This window comes from Aspergillus udagawae, assembly GCF_001078395.1.
Source record: "Aspergillus udagawae IFM 46973 DNA, scaffold_2, whole genome shotgun sequence".
Lineage (NCBI taxonomy): Eukaryota > Fungi > Ascomycota > Eurotiomycetes > Eurotiales > Aspergillaceae > Aspergillus > Aspergillus udagawae.
In genome coordinates this window covers 3,970,610-3,986,288 of record NW_025091265.1, presented here as the reverse complement: position 1 = coordinate 3,986,288, position 15,679 = coordinate 3,970,610, and the positions used below count along the sequence as shown (strand labels likewise).

Below are 15,679 nucleotides of genomic sequence, written 5' to 3'. Positions count from 1 at the left end.
GAGTTACGCCATCTCAAGTACCGGCAGTTCCCAACCCAACCTTGATCTCTGACTCAGAAGCACAATTGTGCCTCTTACTGCTTCTTAATGATGCGAATTTGTCACCAGCCTCGCAGACCTACCAGCTGTGCAGTGTGCGCAGACTGTGGACCGGTTTTGAGCAATTGGGGCCATTCCTTTGCCCCAATTGACCGACAAAGTGATTGTAAAGCGCCTCAGTCAATGCCGAACTGCCGATCGAACCTGAGTTGCAGGATCTGCTTGGGCTCCAAAGGACAAAGAGCGAAGTTCCAACAGCGGAGCTGATTGTGGTTGGCTCCTTTTATTCCGTATTGTGAAACCTCAGCCTCCTTTGCCCATTTTACTCGTAAGCCCAGGCGGCGCACTGTTCGCCTTCGTTCGCCTTCTCTTGTGGATAATCTTCTGCATCGAAACAGGCAGGATGCCGCTGAAGAATGTGGTCGTCACAATCTGGCTTACTCTGAGATACTTCCTGTCAGCCGAATCTGTCTGCCAGAAGAATTTTTCGCAAGCCTGCATTAAGGCAATACCTGGAAGCCAGACTTGTCTATGGCTATTTTTGCGTCGTGTTTCGTAATTGAAATCCGAGACAACCTCACCGCCGTTTGACTTCTGACTCAAGCGATTCGAGGCCGACATGATGAAACTCTCACTCACGGGTACATCACCTCTTTAGCTAGCGCTTCTCTGCGCAGAAGTCAACCCAGCCAGCGCGACATGCCTTAATCTCGACAGAAGCGAAGCACCGGATGATGTGACTTGTCGAACAAGTGGAACCTCAAACCTCAAACGCTGCAACAAGCAAGATATCTGCCTATCAAACGGCTTGTGCTATTTGTAGGGTTGGCATCCAAATGACCTCTCGCGTGGACGCTGTACGAACATAAACCGGAACCAGCGTTTTATGCTCTATGCTGTACGTTTGATTCCCCCTTCCAAACCACTCGCCCGTGCCGCAATACTAGACATGCCATCTAGCGGACATCAATCGAAAAAGCGGCTATCCGACCGTCAACATGGGCTACGACACAACAGATGCCAAATACTGCTGCGGATCCGTGGTGGACAATAAACGCGGAGATGGTGATCCCTTTACGATCGAAAACGGGGCAGTGATACCAGGAGTAGCAGCTCTGGCTGGTTACTCGAATGCTTCGTCAATTACCAATACCACCTGATCGAATCCTTCATCGATTACCAATACCACCTGTCCTACAGGGAATAGTTCATCACCATCTTCCCACGACGTGGCTATCGGAGCAGGGGTCGGCCTGCCTTTGGCTGTCCTTGCTTTGGCATCAATCGCCTGGGCGCTGTGGGCGCGTCGGCATTGTAAATATATGCTCGCCTGGAGAGTATGCCGGCGACCGGAGCTCAGGCGACAGGTCAATACCGATATCAATATCCCTCGCACGGTGTATATCAATCGCATCCGGCGGAGCTCGCGCAAGCCGGGTGGTATCGGAGTTGGACAGCAACGGGGACGCAAAATAGCCTTCCGCCCCTATCTCTGATATTGGTCAGCAAGTCTTCAGGTTATGTATAATGTAATAATCAGGATACGTATGTAGATATCCCATTCATACTGGTAAAACAAGGCCAGACACAGAGGGGAATGAAATACTGAGGACCCCAAGCACAACCAGACACATCATGCGTCGTGCGAGCCTCTCCCTAGCTGCATATCAGGCCACCTACTATGAGAAGTGCAGTGTCCAGATTGGCTTAGCTCTTGCTCAATAAGCAGACGAATGAGTATGACTCAGGCCACTCTCGATGCTAATAGAACTGCATCTTGGGTGTCCATAGGTGCTTTTTGGGCATACGAGACAAAGAAGGGTAAGTGGGTACGTCTCGTATTCCTTCAATTACAGGTATTGGTTACAATGTGACGAGTGCGAATACGGGTGGTTGACGATTTGCGGTCAATAGCCGGAAAGCATACATACTGATGAGATATAGCTTGATTTATTTGATTGATTACTCACGACTGTGACTAGAGAGGATGGATCAGTCACCGAAGCCAATATCCATGATTAATGTTTAGATACATAGCGGGCTCCTCCCGGACAGATGGCACCGCCTGGTTCGTCCTCGTTGCGCTGACGGGAGTCTGTAGATGCACTGTCCGCTCCTGCTGGCGTGGAGGCCCGATACCGGTTGCGTGATTGCCATTGGGCTCCCAAGACTGGACGCCCGAGGCGCCCAGTGTAAGACGTTTCAGGCCTGGGTGCTTGATGACAGGATCAAAGTTGATGAGGATGATGGCTTGGTTACCGCCGCACAGTCCTTCCTGGTCGATTGAGTAGATGACTGAGCGCTCGTCTGCGACCGCTTGGATTTTGCCGATGCGGTGGGACGGGCAGAGCAGCTGGGTCAGCTCTGCGGGGGCGTTGTCAGGCGGCCACATGTGGATCCCGCGGGAGGTGAACCGCTCCTCGCTGTGTTCGATGGGGTTGCTGTCATTGTCGGTGAATTCTGGTTTGTGGAGGGAGTTGCTTGTCTCGTCGATGGGACTCTTGCGTTTTCGGGAGACGGTCCGCAGGCGGAGGCGATCGTGTGGGATGTGGCTGCCTCCTGGTGATGATGGGTGGGGGTCGTTGACGAGGTCGACGAATGTCGAGGCCGAGAGGTTGTAAGTGCGGAACTTAGTTTTGGCCAGGATGAAGTCACGTCGCTGGTAAGGGGTGTCGTGGCTGTGGTTGACATTGTCCTCCAATGGATATTCCGAGTGGTAGTGTCTGCGCAACCGTTTCTGGGGTCTCTCGTAGATTGCCTTGTTCGACGAATCTAGTGTCTTGGTTAAGGGCTCGTCTGGCAATTCAGCAGCTATCGAACTGCATGGTGGGTGGTTGGCCGGTCGCTTACTCCGAGAGATCTCTGCAGGCGACGGAAGGGGCTGCATGTAGTAAGTCCGGCAATTATCGCTGCCTCCGTTGCGCCATTCGCGGCGACATTCTAGGATCAGGAGTTGGTTGGTCGCTTCGTCCTCTCGAAGCGAAAGGTCAGACCATGTGTCATTGATTGGGCCTTCGCGATGCTGTCGGCGCCACTCGGTCCTGGGCGTCACCGAACCCGTATTCCCGCGAGGAGGCAGACAGATCCACATGTACAATGAGGTCCAGTCAACTTCTTCTTCTTCAAAGTCTACCAGGGTCGAAACGGCATACAGATGGTCCTGATGCACCTCGAAGCAGACGGTCTGCCCAATCTCATTGCCCACGAAATTATGCAGTTCGACAGGTTTCTCTGTTGTGTGTTGTCCAGTAGCTAGATCCACGCAATGGACGGCCCACTGCGGATAGCCATAATGACTCAGTGCAGACTGAGTTCCGTAGTAAAGGTAGGACCTGTTATGTCGGACAAAAAGTCGTCGTATGGACTGAAGCGGCGTGCGGAGACGTAATCGGCCGGTCTTGCAGTCTGTTTTCCTGCGCATATCTACTGCAAGAAGCCAAGCATCCCGCGCCTCCCCAATCTCGACCAGAAAGGCCAGAATCCCGTCACGGTAGTGCAGTAGCGATATCTGGATCGTATGTCGCGCCGGATTGCAGCCTGGGATCGCACGAGAGAGGACATTGTGAACGTTCAGAACCTGCTCTACTTGACCGACCCCATGCACATCCAAGGCACGAATCTTGTTGTTATAGATGTAGCAGAGGGAGCCTTGGTTGTACAGAAAGGCCGACCCGTAGGCGAGAACCAAGGCCGAATACGGCTGAGCTGTGGCGAAAGCCTCCTTGATATCAAACAGACGGCCAACTGCTCTACGATATCCAGTTCTAGTTCTATTCGCTTCCCGTCCCTCATTGGAATGTAGCAGGTGTTTCTAAATAAAGTTAGAATGCTGCCCTCGCTCTAATCTAAACTATCCGGGAAAGTACACACCTCAATTGTCTTTCTCGCAATGGACTCATTTCGCATCAAGGTGTTGAGAGCCTGGTTGACTCGACTGAGATGGATAAAGTCGTGGCAGTCCAAGCCCGAGGCGATCTGGTAGAACACATCATATGGGATGGAGTCCAGCTTTTTGGTCATGTCTGTCATGTCCAAAGCAGGATAAAGAGACGATAGCTCCAACCGAGCATGGGATGATATATAGAATACAGAGCGATGGATGGTAGTAATGTTGTAGTCAAAATGCGCGCTGTTGATGATGTGATGAAATTAATGGTGGTGCGAATAGTAATTGATAATGAGTATCTCCCACGGTGGAAATACACACATCCATCTTGCATGTCACACGCGGAGAAAGAGTTGTAGAATATATGACGAAACTCATTTGAGCCTCCTGCTTGAGCCTCCGGTATAAGCTTTGGGAGAGCTTTGTTCATTTGGGCAGAATTGGCCCACTGGATGACGCGTGGGATTATTGGATATGGATTCCATCCTGATTCCCACGGATCGAACTAGCTTCTAAAAGGAGCTCGGAAATGAGGGCAGTCTAACTGTTTTGGAAAAGAAAAAGAAAGGCTGTCTTTGCCTCACAAAGCAAAATAAATTAGAAAAATAAATAATAAATAAAATAAAAAAAGATTACAACTTGCCAGTCAGCCACAACATCACGAGAGAGTCTGGGCGGTACGAATGCTGATCAACGCCACGCTCAATTATCTTCAGATGGGTCATCATGGGTGAGCATAAAGCATCCAATGATCCAACAGTGGCCACTGCAGAGCCGCAAGTCACAGGAGATCCGGTCCAAGACTCCCAATTCTTCCAATTCTTGTGGCATTTTTCAACTACTACTAGAGTTATTGACGAGGCTTTCCAATCGCTTGGTGTGTCCTTGCATCCCCCCAAATGGGGCTCCATTGAAACAAGTTCCCAGCCATATTGCTGTTTTCCACCGAGTTCATGCTACAATTTGTGTCACCTCAGCAGCACATTTATCGAAGCTAAAAATATTTGCGAATGATAGCTCTCTAATGGTCCATTCCTGATCTCCAATAGTGAGACTTATCCAAGACCGCCTCGGTCCTTCACCGATTCCGGAGTGCCACCAAAAAATTACTCCTTTGTGGATTCTGATGAGGCTCAAAGTGGCAATTTGCAGACCTGCTGGGTGTTAGTGTTCCCGAACTGACCTACGGACTTCTGGAGCTCCTAGTCTAGTGCAAATTCCAAGATTCCATCATCATCGTATCCATGATCAAGATTCGCCCAGTTCGGAAACGAAACGAGCAAAATTCACTCAACTTCCCATTGTCAAGTGACCAACTAAAAAGAGCCACAACTTGCCGAGCCTCAATACTCCGTTTGTTTTGTAGACGCTGGAGTTATTGGTTGCCTGAAGAGGGGAAGTTTTGGTCTCAAAACTTTCTAGCCACCTTCGAGTGTCTGGACGACAAAACCAACTCTGAATCGGGCTTCTATTTGATTATTGATCCGTGATGATTATTGTTACCAGAACCTGGTTAATCATCAAAGGATGCAACTCTTGGTCGTACCTTTTGGTGGCTGGCCCCCATTGAAAAGCTCGCCGCCTGCGCCCCAAAACCCAACCATGGCCTCGTTTTTAAGGCAGCCGACCCGCCCAACTAGACAATATGCACAATCAACCAAATGCTGTACTATCAAACACATTTGATATGTCAAGTTCTCCATAATTTGTCAACCATCAAAGCGAGCACTTTGTGTGCGACTTTCGAGTCCTCGAATCCATGGCCTTGTCATCCCGTCCGTGAGTTCCTGAGAGTCTGGCCCCCGCTTTTGCACTGCCTCGCGCTTCCAAATGTCCGAAACGATGATCAAACAGGCACGCCAAACAAGGCTGGCACGAGGCTGGAGAATCTGAGTCTCGAGGTTGGAAAAGCTGAGGCACAGGCTAATTGCATCCAATCGGAATGCTCTCCCCATATGTTCCTTGTCGATATCATGGTACGGACGGGACCAAGCATGATACATGATTGCTGATGGCCGGCTGGGCCTGTTACGCTCCCACGTCCCACCAGTAGAAGGCTCTCCAACGAAGTCATGCTCAAAGCCTGTGTTTGTGTGCTCTCAATCGATCACGATGCGGGGTATCTGAGCATGGGGATCAGGCACAACTCCTCGAAGTCCGGCCGTGGGATTTGGCGTGCCACGGAGTTTACTGGTCAGCAGTGCAGTAAGCAGTGCGCCCGGTGTCAGCGCTAAGAGATAAGATGACCACTTTGCAGCAGATAGCGTTGCCTGGGTTCGATGCTCTGATTATCGTCCCGGGGCAACCCACGGCCAGTCAACTATTAGCCACTTTGTCCGCTGTCATCAGCGTCTATAATTAAATTACTTATGCAGGCATCCCAGCGACAGCTCCACCTGGGGCCCAACGGCCTGTCGCTGATAGCGACCTCCATGACTCTCGCCTGCGAGGTCATGAGGGGGTCGAATCGATGGTTTCCTCGTACTTGACAACTTGATGGAATCCGACTCCACGGGCTGTGTGACATGGTCCACATCCTCATAAATTCGACGGCCCTTGTCAAGCTTCCAAATATTGCCGCAGTGGAAAGACGTCTTGCATGTCTGTCCTGCGCATGAAAGCTGGCAACGTTTGTGACGAGCACAAAATACCAAAGAAGACCACCTCCGAACAATAGACCTTCAATAAAGCAATCCTTCCGAGTTTCGCAAAACTTGAGCTCAAACGGAAGCCTCAAGCCCAAACAGCTCATGATAACGCCGACCCTTCGTTGATTCGGAATTACAAGCTACAGAGCAATCTACCTAACTGAGTTCCTTTAATGCAATCGAAAAGAAGTCGGTCTATGTTTGGCTCACTGCACGAGCAGAGCATGAGACTATTACATGTCAGGTTTCCTGGCAGAAGAGGTCATCGAGGCCCAATGTCTGGAACAATGTGCAAATTCGTTTCAAGTCGCTCATCGATCGTGGCCAAAAAACGGCTGTAAAAACAGCACAACAAGGATCCGCAGGCAAGTTCTGTCTCCCCATCGGAAAAATCCATTTATCCTCAAAGTTCCAGGGAGTGTTCAGGCGCCATCCATAATACCACCGGGACCATTTGACAGTTTCTTAACTGGATACAGTGCCAAAGGATGGTACAGCCTCTATAAGCTGGTTTATCGTTTCTTTCATATCAGGTGCATGCTCAAGCTCTGGAAGGTGCTTATCCACAGTAGATGATAGCCTTCATCATCGCCCATAGATTTTCACTTGGGTTCAGATATCTGGGAAGATCCGATATCCCGATCCCTTGCCGACCTTCTTTCAGCCCTATGGTCAATCAACCCCCTCTGTGGGAAACCAAGAATCATTGTCAAGCCTGACATCAGATTCCAGCAAATCAGCATTCACTGTGTAAAACTGGATCATCATCTGTCGCGATCGACTGTATTATTAGAACCGTCTAGAAGCCAAGGGCTGGAGAAATGTAGATGCCTAAACGAACCGAGTTTTCCGGAACATTGCCCGGAAGGAATGGTGGCGGTCAGACGGTCTCTCCTAGTCAGAGGAGATCATTCTTTCAGCGTGAGCAGAAGTGTCTGAGTAATGGAGGCCATGAGTAAGTTGAAAATATAAATGTGAAGGCGAGGAGTAAAGGATTCCGGGGTAGCATTGAACAGGACTAGATATCAACTGAGCACTTTGATGACTTCAGACTTCAGTCCATGATCGATCTGCACCAATGTCTGTATCAAGTATGGCGAAGTGGACCAAGTTACGCCCGAGTTAAAAGAGACCTAGGCTAGTTTCAGACTCTCAGTGGTCCACTCCGGCCTTGATGTTTCGAGTATAACTTTGTAGAGAAGAGTGGTGAAGCGGTTGTTCATAATGCTGATGAACACTGATTTTGAAGATAACACAACTGCACGACATTCCTGGTGCAGTATATAAGAAAGAACTAACGATATCTTAGAAGCCCATCTTTTTGAGAGACCAAAACGATAGACGTGCATACCGCTTCTCTGCCCTATGTGTAATGCCTCGTCCCATGTCCCACTCTGTCAAGCTCTACCAGCAAATGACAGCGATTGACTGTGCATGGTCTTCCCCACTGTCAGTCAGCCCTGACGGCCTTAGTGCCTGGAGTCATTGTTCAATAATCGCACAGGTTTAAGTATCATGATTTGTCCAAGCTGCTACATAGTTGTTTCTTATCTAAACTTCAACTTTTCCTCCCTCTTGGAATCTGTTTCAGGATCTGACTTGGTGCACTCTGGTTTTGTTGTTGTTGATTCAGATCCTCAGCTCGCCCACATGAGTATTCTAGTTCAGTAATCAATTGTCCTCGAATCAGTCGACTGCTGGCCTCCACCATTTCGTTGTATCGGTTGCGGTCGGAGTTCAGCGAGTTTCCTCAACAGTCCTCAACAGTAGATTAATCAATTGATGTACCACCGTCACTCGGCTCCTCCACCCCAGGGTCGGTCTGGTGGCTACCCCCCTCCGCAACACCAGTGGCCTCCTCACCAGCCTTACCAGTAGGTTTCCTTTCGCGACACCATATGCACCGGTGCATTCGTGATTGACGAATTTCCAGATATCCGCCGTATCCGCCTCAAGGCCCTCCTCCCGCGCAAACATTTCCTCCTGTCCATCGCAGTTACCCATCGCCCTACCCCACGCCGCCTCCCCACTCGCCATCTCCATACCAGCATCCTCAGCATAGTAGGTCTCATTCTACTTGCCAAACCAGAGTGAAAAAGCGCACGCGACTAACCCAACGCAGGACACTCGCAGTCATGGAATGCGCCGAGTCTCCCTCCACGCCCGCCCCTCGAGGCGCAGCAATTCGGTAACGGAGCGCCTTCACACTACCGCTTCCAGTACTCGGCATGCACAGGGCGGCGCAGAGCCCTACTGATCGGAATCAACTATATCGGACAGCCGAATCAGCTCCGCGGATGCATCAACGACGTCACTAACATGTCGACTTTCCTCCATGAGCGATACGGGTATCGGCGGGAGGACATGGTTATTCTCACCGATGACCAGAAGCATCCCCTGAGCATTCCTACCAAGGCGAACATACTGCGTGCAATGCACTGGCTGGTCAAAGATGCACAGCCGAACGACTCGCTTTTCCTTCATTTCTCAGGTGGGTGGCTGTGTGTGTTTGTGATCTGTGAGACAATAGCTGAGGAGCCTAGGACATGGCGGGCGAACTCCTGATCTTGATGGAGACGAAGAGGACGGTTAGTCCACTCCTGTCTAGGTTTAGGCGAGAAGCTGACAGAATCAAGGCTATGACGATGTCATCTACCCTGTCGACTATCGTGTTGCGGGCCACATTGTGGATGATGATATGCACAGTATAATGTTAGTTTGTTTCTTCTGCTTAATAGCTTTAATACTCACCAATACAGGGTTCGGCCGTTGCGCCCGGGAGTTCGGCTGACGGTGATATTCGACTCCTGTCATTCGGGGACAGCTCTGGATTTGCCATACGTCTATTCAACTCAGGTTAGACCTGGATTCAGTGGAAGATCAACGAACACCATGCTAACCCCTGCAGGGCATCTTGAAAGAGCCAAACCTTGCAAAAGAAGCAGCGCAGGACCTGTTCAGCGCCATTAGCTCATACGGAAAAGGAGATTTGGGCGGAGTCGCCATGACAGCGATTGGGTTTCTCAAAAAGGCGGCAAAAGGCGACTCAGCCCGTCAGCGGACAGTGATGACGAAGACATCTCCAGCAGATGTGGTCATGTTTTCTGGCTCCAAGGACACACAGACATCGTGAGTGCTCTTGATGCGCTTTATTTACTGACGTCGTGTCTTTGCCGAGCTGACGGTCTTTTTCTAGAGCGGACACATTCCAGGACGGAGAAGCCCGTGGTGCTTTGAGCTGGGCTTTCATCAAGTCCTTGAGACAGTGGCCGAATCAAAGCTATCTGCAGCTGCTGAACTCGATTCGAGCACAGCTCGACGGGAAATACACACAGAAGCCGCAGCTGAGCTGTAGCCATCCACTGGGTGGGTCAACTTGTACAACGCCGATTCGCGAGCTAACATAGTAACAGATGTGAATCTGCTTTTCGTGATGTGAATGTACTCGGGTTATACGAAATTATGATTGATGGATGATATGACTGTGCCTTTCGATAGCAGACCAGGTCGTCCACTTTATTGTATATGTCCAGCGTTCAGCTACATCAAGGAGCATGGGTCATGCGTGCGATAGAAGAGCCGGCGACAGTTTGTTTATATACCCAGCATATGGAGCATAACGAAGTGACGACAAAGATGTAATAAATGGTAAGGTTGGACTCGAAATTCTAGTATCACTTTCTTTAAGTGTAGACGAAAGTGGCTAGCTGCCCCTGTCCAAAAGTAAAGAATGATCATGCCCCATGTCCCCATTTCCGACCTCTGACCCCTTCCCTGCGAGGTCTCGAGCAGATTTTGGACTTTACAAATCGTACCTAACGAAGTAGCGCGAAACCACTGACTCTGGGATGTCTCAGTAGCTCTGACTGCCTACGTACCTATTCCGACTGGTCTGTCATTTGAAGGTTGGAAGCTCAAATGTACTGAAGCCAAAACAGGAGTTGAAAATGGCTCGGAGACGCTGGCCAGCTGCTTAATTGGCCTTGGACGGTTGAAAGAAGAATTCCACCGCAGCCATAATATTATATGCCCACTGGCCACCCAGAGGTGTAGCATCCAACCTCCCGAGGATATTTATTGCAGTCTAAATCAATACTGGCAGAAAAGTGATGTTGTGGACTAGCAGCGATGGCGGAGTGGCTGACACCATGTTTCACCTGCAAGGTGGCTGATGTCTATTTTTATGGTCGGACTTGGCATTGATGCATATGCAGAGTTTCAACTAGGTACTCTGCTCACATATGGTTAGTAGTAGTAGTGGTAGTAGTGATAGTAGTAGCCATGATCCGTCCTCCATTCAGTGTGTACTTGCTTCCGCATGGATATTGTGGCGGAGCAGCACTGTCATCGTGTTATGATTCCATCCCTTGATTGCACGAAGTGGACATAAGAGTCTCCACCGGTACGGAGTACCTGTGGAACAGCCCGTAGCCATGGCTGCGGACCATGGATGCAGGAGTGCACATACGTACATGTACCTAAGACATGGGTTGAGATTTGAGAGTCAAAGATCACGAACATGAAGAATTTCGATCTTTCAGTTAGCTGATGCAAGACCAATAGCTACTTGAGATATTTCTGGCAGCGTCAACTGCCGCGTCATCTGGCGCGCGAACGTCTCCGAGTAGGCACTCCGATGGGGTTTGTTATCGGGAATCGGCTCGGCGGGTGGCTCAGGTCGTTTAGTTCAGAGTGTTTAAGCCCAGTATGCGGGGTTTTCGTAGCCCATGGCTGTTTCGAGTCTACGTACGCTGTGAGGGGAAGAATTGGAAATAAGCCTGGAGGCAGGAAGGGATGGCTGGAGTACAGTACTCTGTCGTGCGACTGCGCAATCTCGAGCAATGCTGCTGGAGCAGACTCGTGAAAGTTAAACATGTACGACTTCGGACGTAGACGGACCGTAAAGACTGGCGACTCCATAGTTCCACTCTTTTTCCACTTAGCTTCTCTTCTTTCTGAGACCGATGGCCAGTTATTACTGCTCGTTCATCCACGTCCTTCCCACCGGGACAGATCCCAGGCAACCGACAAGTGAAAGGTGCAACTGGCAATGAAAGACTGTGTGGTGTCTCTTGAGTAGTCCTCTCCATCCACAACCTTCCGTCCTACTCTCAAGGGCATTAATAATAAGCGTCATCGTCGCCGTCAACATCATCAACAACACGGCCATATCTCATAAAGGAAAATGTCAACATCCTCCGCAACAGATTCTTCGCGGGAATCGGACCCCGACAGCCCCGTCTCCCTCTCCAGCCGCACCATCAACAACCCCGTCTTCCCCTTCCCCGTCCCCCAATGTCGTCGAACGCGCAGAGACATCCCCAAAGTCGACCGCTACTATTCCACCCCGTTGCGAGCAGACTCGCCCGACTCCACCCCTCTGCAGCTGTACGGCCTCGAACAGCGCGAGCCGTCCATCTACGAGAAACCGCGCCGCCTCCGCCGCTTCTCGCACGTCCTGGACGACATCAAGGAGGACTTCTCTCTGCAACTGGACCCAAACAACATGGCCGACAAGATCCGGAGCCGACGCCAGTCGATGCTGATGTTCGATGTGGCCGCGTGCCCATCAGGGGCAGGCGCAGACGCAGCACTCCATCACGATCAGCGTCCCATCACGGCGTCTGGCCCGCCGCGCTCGAGACCCCGCTCCATCCTCTCCTTCGATAATTGGACCCCGCCCACGAGAGGGCTGAGTCGCCGACTGTCGACTTTCCGGTTCGGGTCAAGGAGGAAGAGGGCTTCTCCCGCACAGCTCGCGAGCATCTCGCAGCCGAACTTGATCGGGTCCTCCACGGATATGTAGCATCAGCCCACGGCTTTCAGGCCATTCCATCGGACTTATCCTGGTCCAAATGTTTCGTGCAATGCGACCGTATCCTCAATAGCGACAGCTATTCTAGCCTACATTCTCGCAACTTTCAGCCAAGCCCTTTCAGTCTTGGGTAAAAGTCTTTCTTCGGTCGACGCATATATTCATCGTTATTCACATTAGCTTGGCGTTTGGTACTGGTATTCAACAATGATAGACTGTCTTTGGCGCTGCATCTCTTTCCTTCTGTCATCAAAATCAAATATATGTACATAGCTTAGTAGTAAGAGGATAGTTATAGCTATAGCTATACCCTCGCTTAATCAATCACATTGATTTCCCCCTTCCCAAAATTTATGGCTTAATGCATGTGATAATTCAGCCACTCAATAACCGCACCAATCACCAAACGAAAGGCAGCGTTATCGCTCACACTATCTACTCCAAAGCGATTAGTCGATAGGACAAGCGCTTCTCGGCTGCTCTAGTCAAGCCTCAAGTATGCTAGAGAATGAAATCTCACCAATCGCCCGCGGCTTCTTTATCGATTCGACTCTGGTAAGGAGCGCGGCCTAGCAGATTGGTTCGCCGCAGGGTTTTTTTTTCTTTTCTTTCGTTGGTGGAAAATTGAGTATCTATGCTGTAATAATTATCATGTTAAGGTATCATTAAGTATGCAATTCTTGAGGGAAACACCCTGCTGGGTTACATTGGCATTCAGCCGTGAATTTAGCCGAAGGCCTCGGTCTCTTTACACAGTATGGGGTACTCCAACTGATCCTCCGCTGATCGGTCGCTGGCTCGAAGCAGAATTGGGGATGAAATGACCTTTCGTTCTTGTAAAAAGAATGAGTCTCTTTATTAAAGTAGTATCAAAGTGAATGGTATATCCGTGTACTGTGCAAGTCTAACGCCAATCCAACCCAACCCAACCGCCGTCCTGATGTAAACTGTAAACTGTAAACTCCAATAAATCCCAGCCCAACTTTGAAATCCCTGTCCTGCACGCCCGATGTCCTAGACCACCATCTGCCTGACGCACTGCATCCATAGCTGCGGAAGGAAAGCGATGTCCGCTCTGACCCCTCTATAGAGTGACGCTCTCCAGATCCCGCAGCACGACAGACATCTGGGCCCGTTTTGCTGCTTCAGCGACGAGACTAAAGTCTCGTAGGAAAGGAGCTGTCGCTAACGGACCCCCCGAGCCAGTGACCTGGTGGGGGTAGATGTCAGCTGCCGGGGGCGGGGGCGCCGTGTTCGCAGACTCGGTGGAAGAAATGGTCTGGTTGCGGTTTTGTTGCTGCTGCTGTTGTTGTTGCCCGCTCACTCCGAACTGTGTCTGGTTTGTACTTGACGGTAGGATGTTCTGCGGTTGGGCTGTCATCGCTGAGGGTGTGTAGCCTAGCGTGACTGACGAGGATGGTATGGAGTTGGAGCCTTGGATGTTGCTGTGGGTTATGGAGTGCAAAGTGCGGGCAGACTTGTCCATGACGGTGGTCAGATTGGGATGACTTTAGGATCAAGTCGTCAAAATATCGCTGGCGAAGGATGGATAAGGTCGGAGGAGCGGGGTGCAGCGTTGGACTTGACGATATGGGCTGATTGTGGTAGGCTGGCTAGTGCGGCAGTGGTGTATTGGTTAGCACTGGTAAATGGCGTGATGGTGGAGGTGATGGTGGAAGTGATGTGAAGGGAGAGAGGAAGAAAATAATCATCGCCTGGTCAATGTCGCAACACGTGGGGGCTTACCCAGATATACCGCGGGATGACGTCCGATAGGAAACTGGAGGGAAAAGTATGTGAACCGGTGATGACGCTGGTATGAAAGTGGCCCAGAGATGCCAGCCAAGACTAAGAGAAGAGAAAGAGCGTCTACTGATGAACTCTAACAGAGGCACCGACTTGGTAGATGCAGCCTATACTTGATCAAGAGGATTTAACTACGCACAGGATCCACAGCGACTATTGTCGCCCATTTAATGATCATCCGGGTCGATGAGGAGGATGATTTCTTTCCAGAATCTCTTAGAGAAAAAGCGAGGTTTACCCGATTTATATCCGGTATGTATCTCCGCGTATCACTATGCGGGGTTTCCAGCGTCGCATGCAGGTACCCCTGCGAAGTTACTGTATGGTATTGTATGCGGGAGAAGCCTCGGCGGCTTTGTGGATTTATATTCACGTGATCTCATGTGATAAAGACTTGCACTAGCCCAATTATGGACATTACCCCACCATCACCGATAGAGAATTTATCACTGATAGGCGAAATTGTTGCGATCGGACTGCGCCATGTGATGTCCTCTTGCAATTGCTTCTTTTATCCATCCGTCGAAACTTCATTGTACAATGTCAGACGAAGAAGACTTCGTCGGATTCGGGGACACCTTCAAGGATCCCGAAGGGTTCTACCCTCCTGAGAAGGAACCCACCTTCGCAGAGCATGAGATGCTCACCGGCCAGACGGTGCGCGTGCGCCTTGTCGGCAGCCATCCTCTCTACGTACGAACACGCTGAACCTCCCAATACTCTCCCTTGCAATTGTTGATACCTCAATCCTCTGCTTTCGCCGACTGACCGTCTTTGGAGGGTGATCTGCTGTGGAACGCCGGCCGGACGAGCGCCACATACATAGAAGAGAAAGCTAGTGCTCTTGTCGAGGGGAAAGATGTCTTGGAGATTGGAGCTGCGGCAGGTGTCCCGAGCATCGTCAGCGCAATCAAAGGAGCTCGTACCGTCGTCATGACCGATTACCCTGATCCGGACCTGGTCGAGAACATGCGATACAATGCCTCGCTCTCAGCGCCTATCATCCCGAGCTCGTCGTCCCTTTACGTTGATGGATACAAATGGGGTGATCCGGTTGAGCCATTGACCGCGTATCTTCCCGAAGGCTCAAATAGTTTCGACCTTCTGATCATGGCCGACGTGGTGTACAGTTATCGCGAGCACCCCAATCTGATCAAGGTCATGCAGCGAACCCTGAAGAAATCCAGGGACTCCGTCGCGTTGGTGGTCTTCACACCTTACCAGCCCTGGCTCCTTCCCAGGAATCAGACTTTCTTTCCATTGGCAGAGCAGAGCGGGTTTCAGGTCACCAAGATTTTCGAAAAGGTCATGGATAAGGTCTTGTTTGAGAACGACCCTGGTGTAGGTTTTGAGCTTCTCTCTCATAAGGCTTTTGCTGATAAGGTTGCAGGACGAATTACTTCGGAGGACGGTATTTGGGTATGAGATTCGATGGGCTCCGGATCAATTGAATTGACAGTGGTTGTGAAGACTAAAAGTGTATAC

The 15,679-nt window shown here is 50.5% G+C and overlaps 7 protein-coding genes across 7 annotated transcripts; 4 read left to right on the top strand and 3 right to left on the bottom strand.

Moving 5' to 3' along the window:
- Positions 1–342: 342 nt before the first annotated feature.
- Aud_003701 (uncharacterized protein) lies at positions 343–660 on the bottom strand (the record flags this gene model as incomplete). Its single annotated transcript, XM_043288648.1, has 1 exon — positions 343–660. The coding sequence occupies one exon, from the start codon at positions 658–660 to the stop codon at positions 343–345; it is 318 nt and encodes a 105-aa protein (XP_043144583.1).
- Positions 661–1,037: 377 nt separating this feature from the next.
- Aud_003700 (uncharacterized protein) lies at positions 1,038–1,535 on the top strand (the record flags this gene model as incomplete). Its single annotated transcript, XM_043288647.1, has 2 exons — positions 1,038–1,104; positions 1,240–1,535. 2 exons carry the CDS (start codon positions 1,038–1,040, stop codon positions 1,533–1,535), a joined length of 363 nt encoding a protein of 120 aa, XP_043144582.1.
- A 500-nt stretch (positions 1,536–2,035) lies between these two features.
- On the bottom strand, positions 2,036–4,068 carry fbx15 (F-box domain protein; the record flags this gene model as incomplete). Its single annotated transcript, XM_043288646.1, has 2 exons — positions 2,036–3,850; positions 3,910–4,068. 2 exons carry the CDS (start codon positions 4,066–4,068, stop codon positions 2,036–2,038), a joined length of 1,974 nt encoding a protein of 657 aa, XP_043144581.1.
- A 4,287-nt stretch (positions 4,069–8,355) lies between these two features.
- Aud_003698 (caspase family protein) lies at positions 8,356–9,980 on the top strand (the record flags this gene model as incomplete). Its single annotated transcript, XM_043288645.1, has 8 exons — positions 8,356–8,447; positions 8,507–8,634; positions 8,696–9,064; positions 9,117–9,161; positions 9,210–9,285; positions 9,333–9,429; positions 9,482–9,702; positions 9,770–9,980. The coding sequence occupies 8 exons, from the start codon at positions 8,356–8,358 to the stop codon at positions 9,978–9,980; spliced, it is 1,239 nt and encodes a 412-aa protein (XP_043144580.1).
- A 1,778-nt stretch (positions 9,981–11,758) lies between these two features.
- Positions 11,759–12,379, top strand: Aud_003697 (uncharacterized protein; the record flags this gene model as incomplete). The annotated part of the gene is made up of 1 exon (XM_043288644.1): positions 11,759–12,379. The coding sequence occupies one exon, from the start codon at positions 11,759–11,761 to the stop codon at positions 12,377–12,379; it is 621 nt and encodes a 206-aa protein (XP_043144579.1).
- A 1,093-nt stretch (positions 12,380–13,472) lies between these two features.
- On the bottom strand, positions 13,473–13,874 carry Aud_003696 (uncharacterized protein; the record flags this gene model as incomplete). Its single annotated transcript, XM_043288643.1, has 1 exon — positions 13,473–13,874. The coding sequence occupies one exon, from the start codon at positions 13,872–13,874 to the stop codon at positions 13,473–13,475; it is 402 nt and encodes a 133-aa protein (XP_043144578.1).
- Positions 13,875–14,734: 860 nt separating this feature from the next.
- On the top strand, positions 14,735–15,650 carry efm7 (putative nicotinamide N-methyltransferase Nnt1; the record flags this gene model as incomplete). Its single annotated transcript, XM_043288642.1, has 3 exons — positions 14,735–14,887; positions 14,975–15,535; positions 15,585–15,650. The coding sequence occupies 3 exons, from the start codon at positions 14,735–14,737 to the stop codon at positions 15,648–15,650; spliced, it is 780 nt and encodes a 259-aa protein (XP_043144577.1).
- Positions 15,651–15,679: the final 29 nt, after the last annotated feature.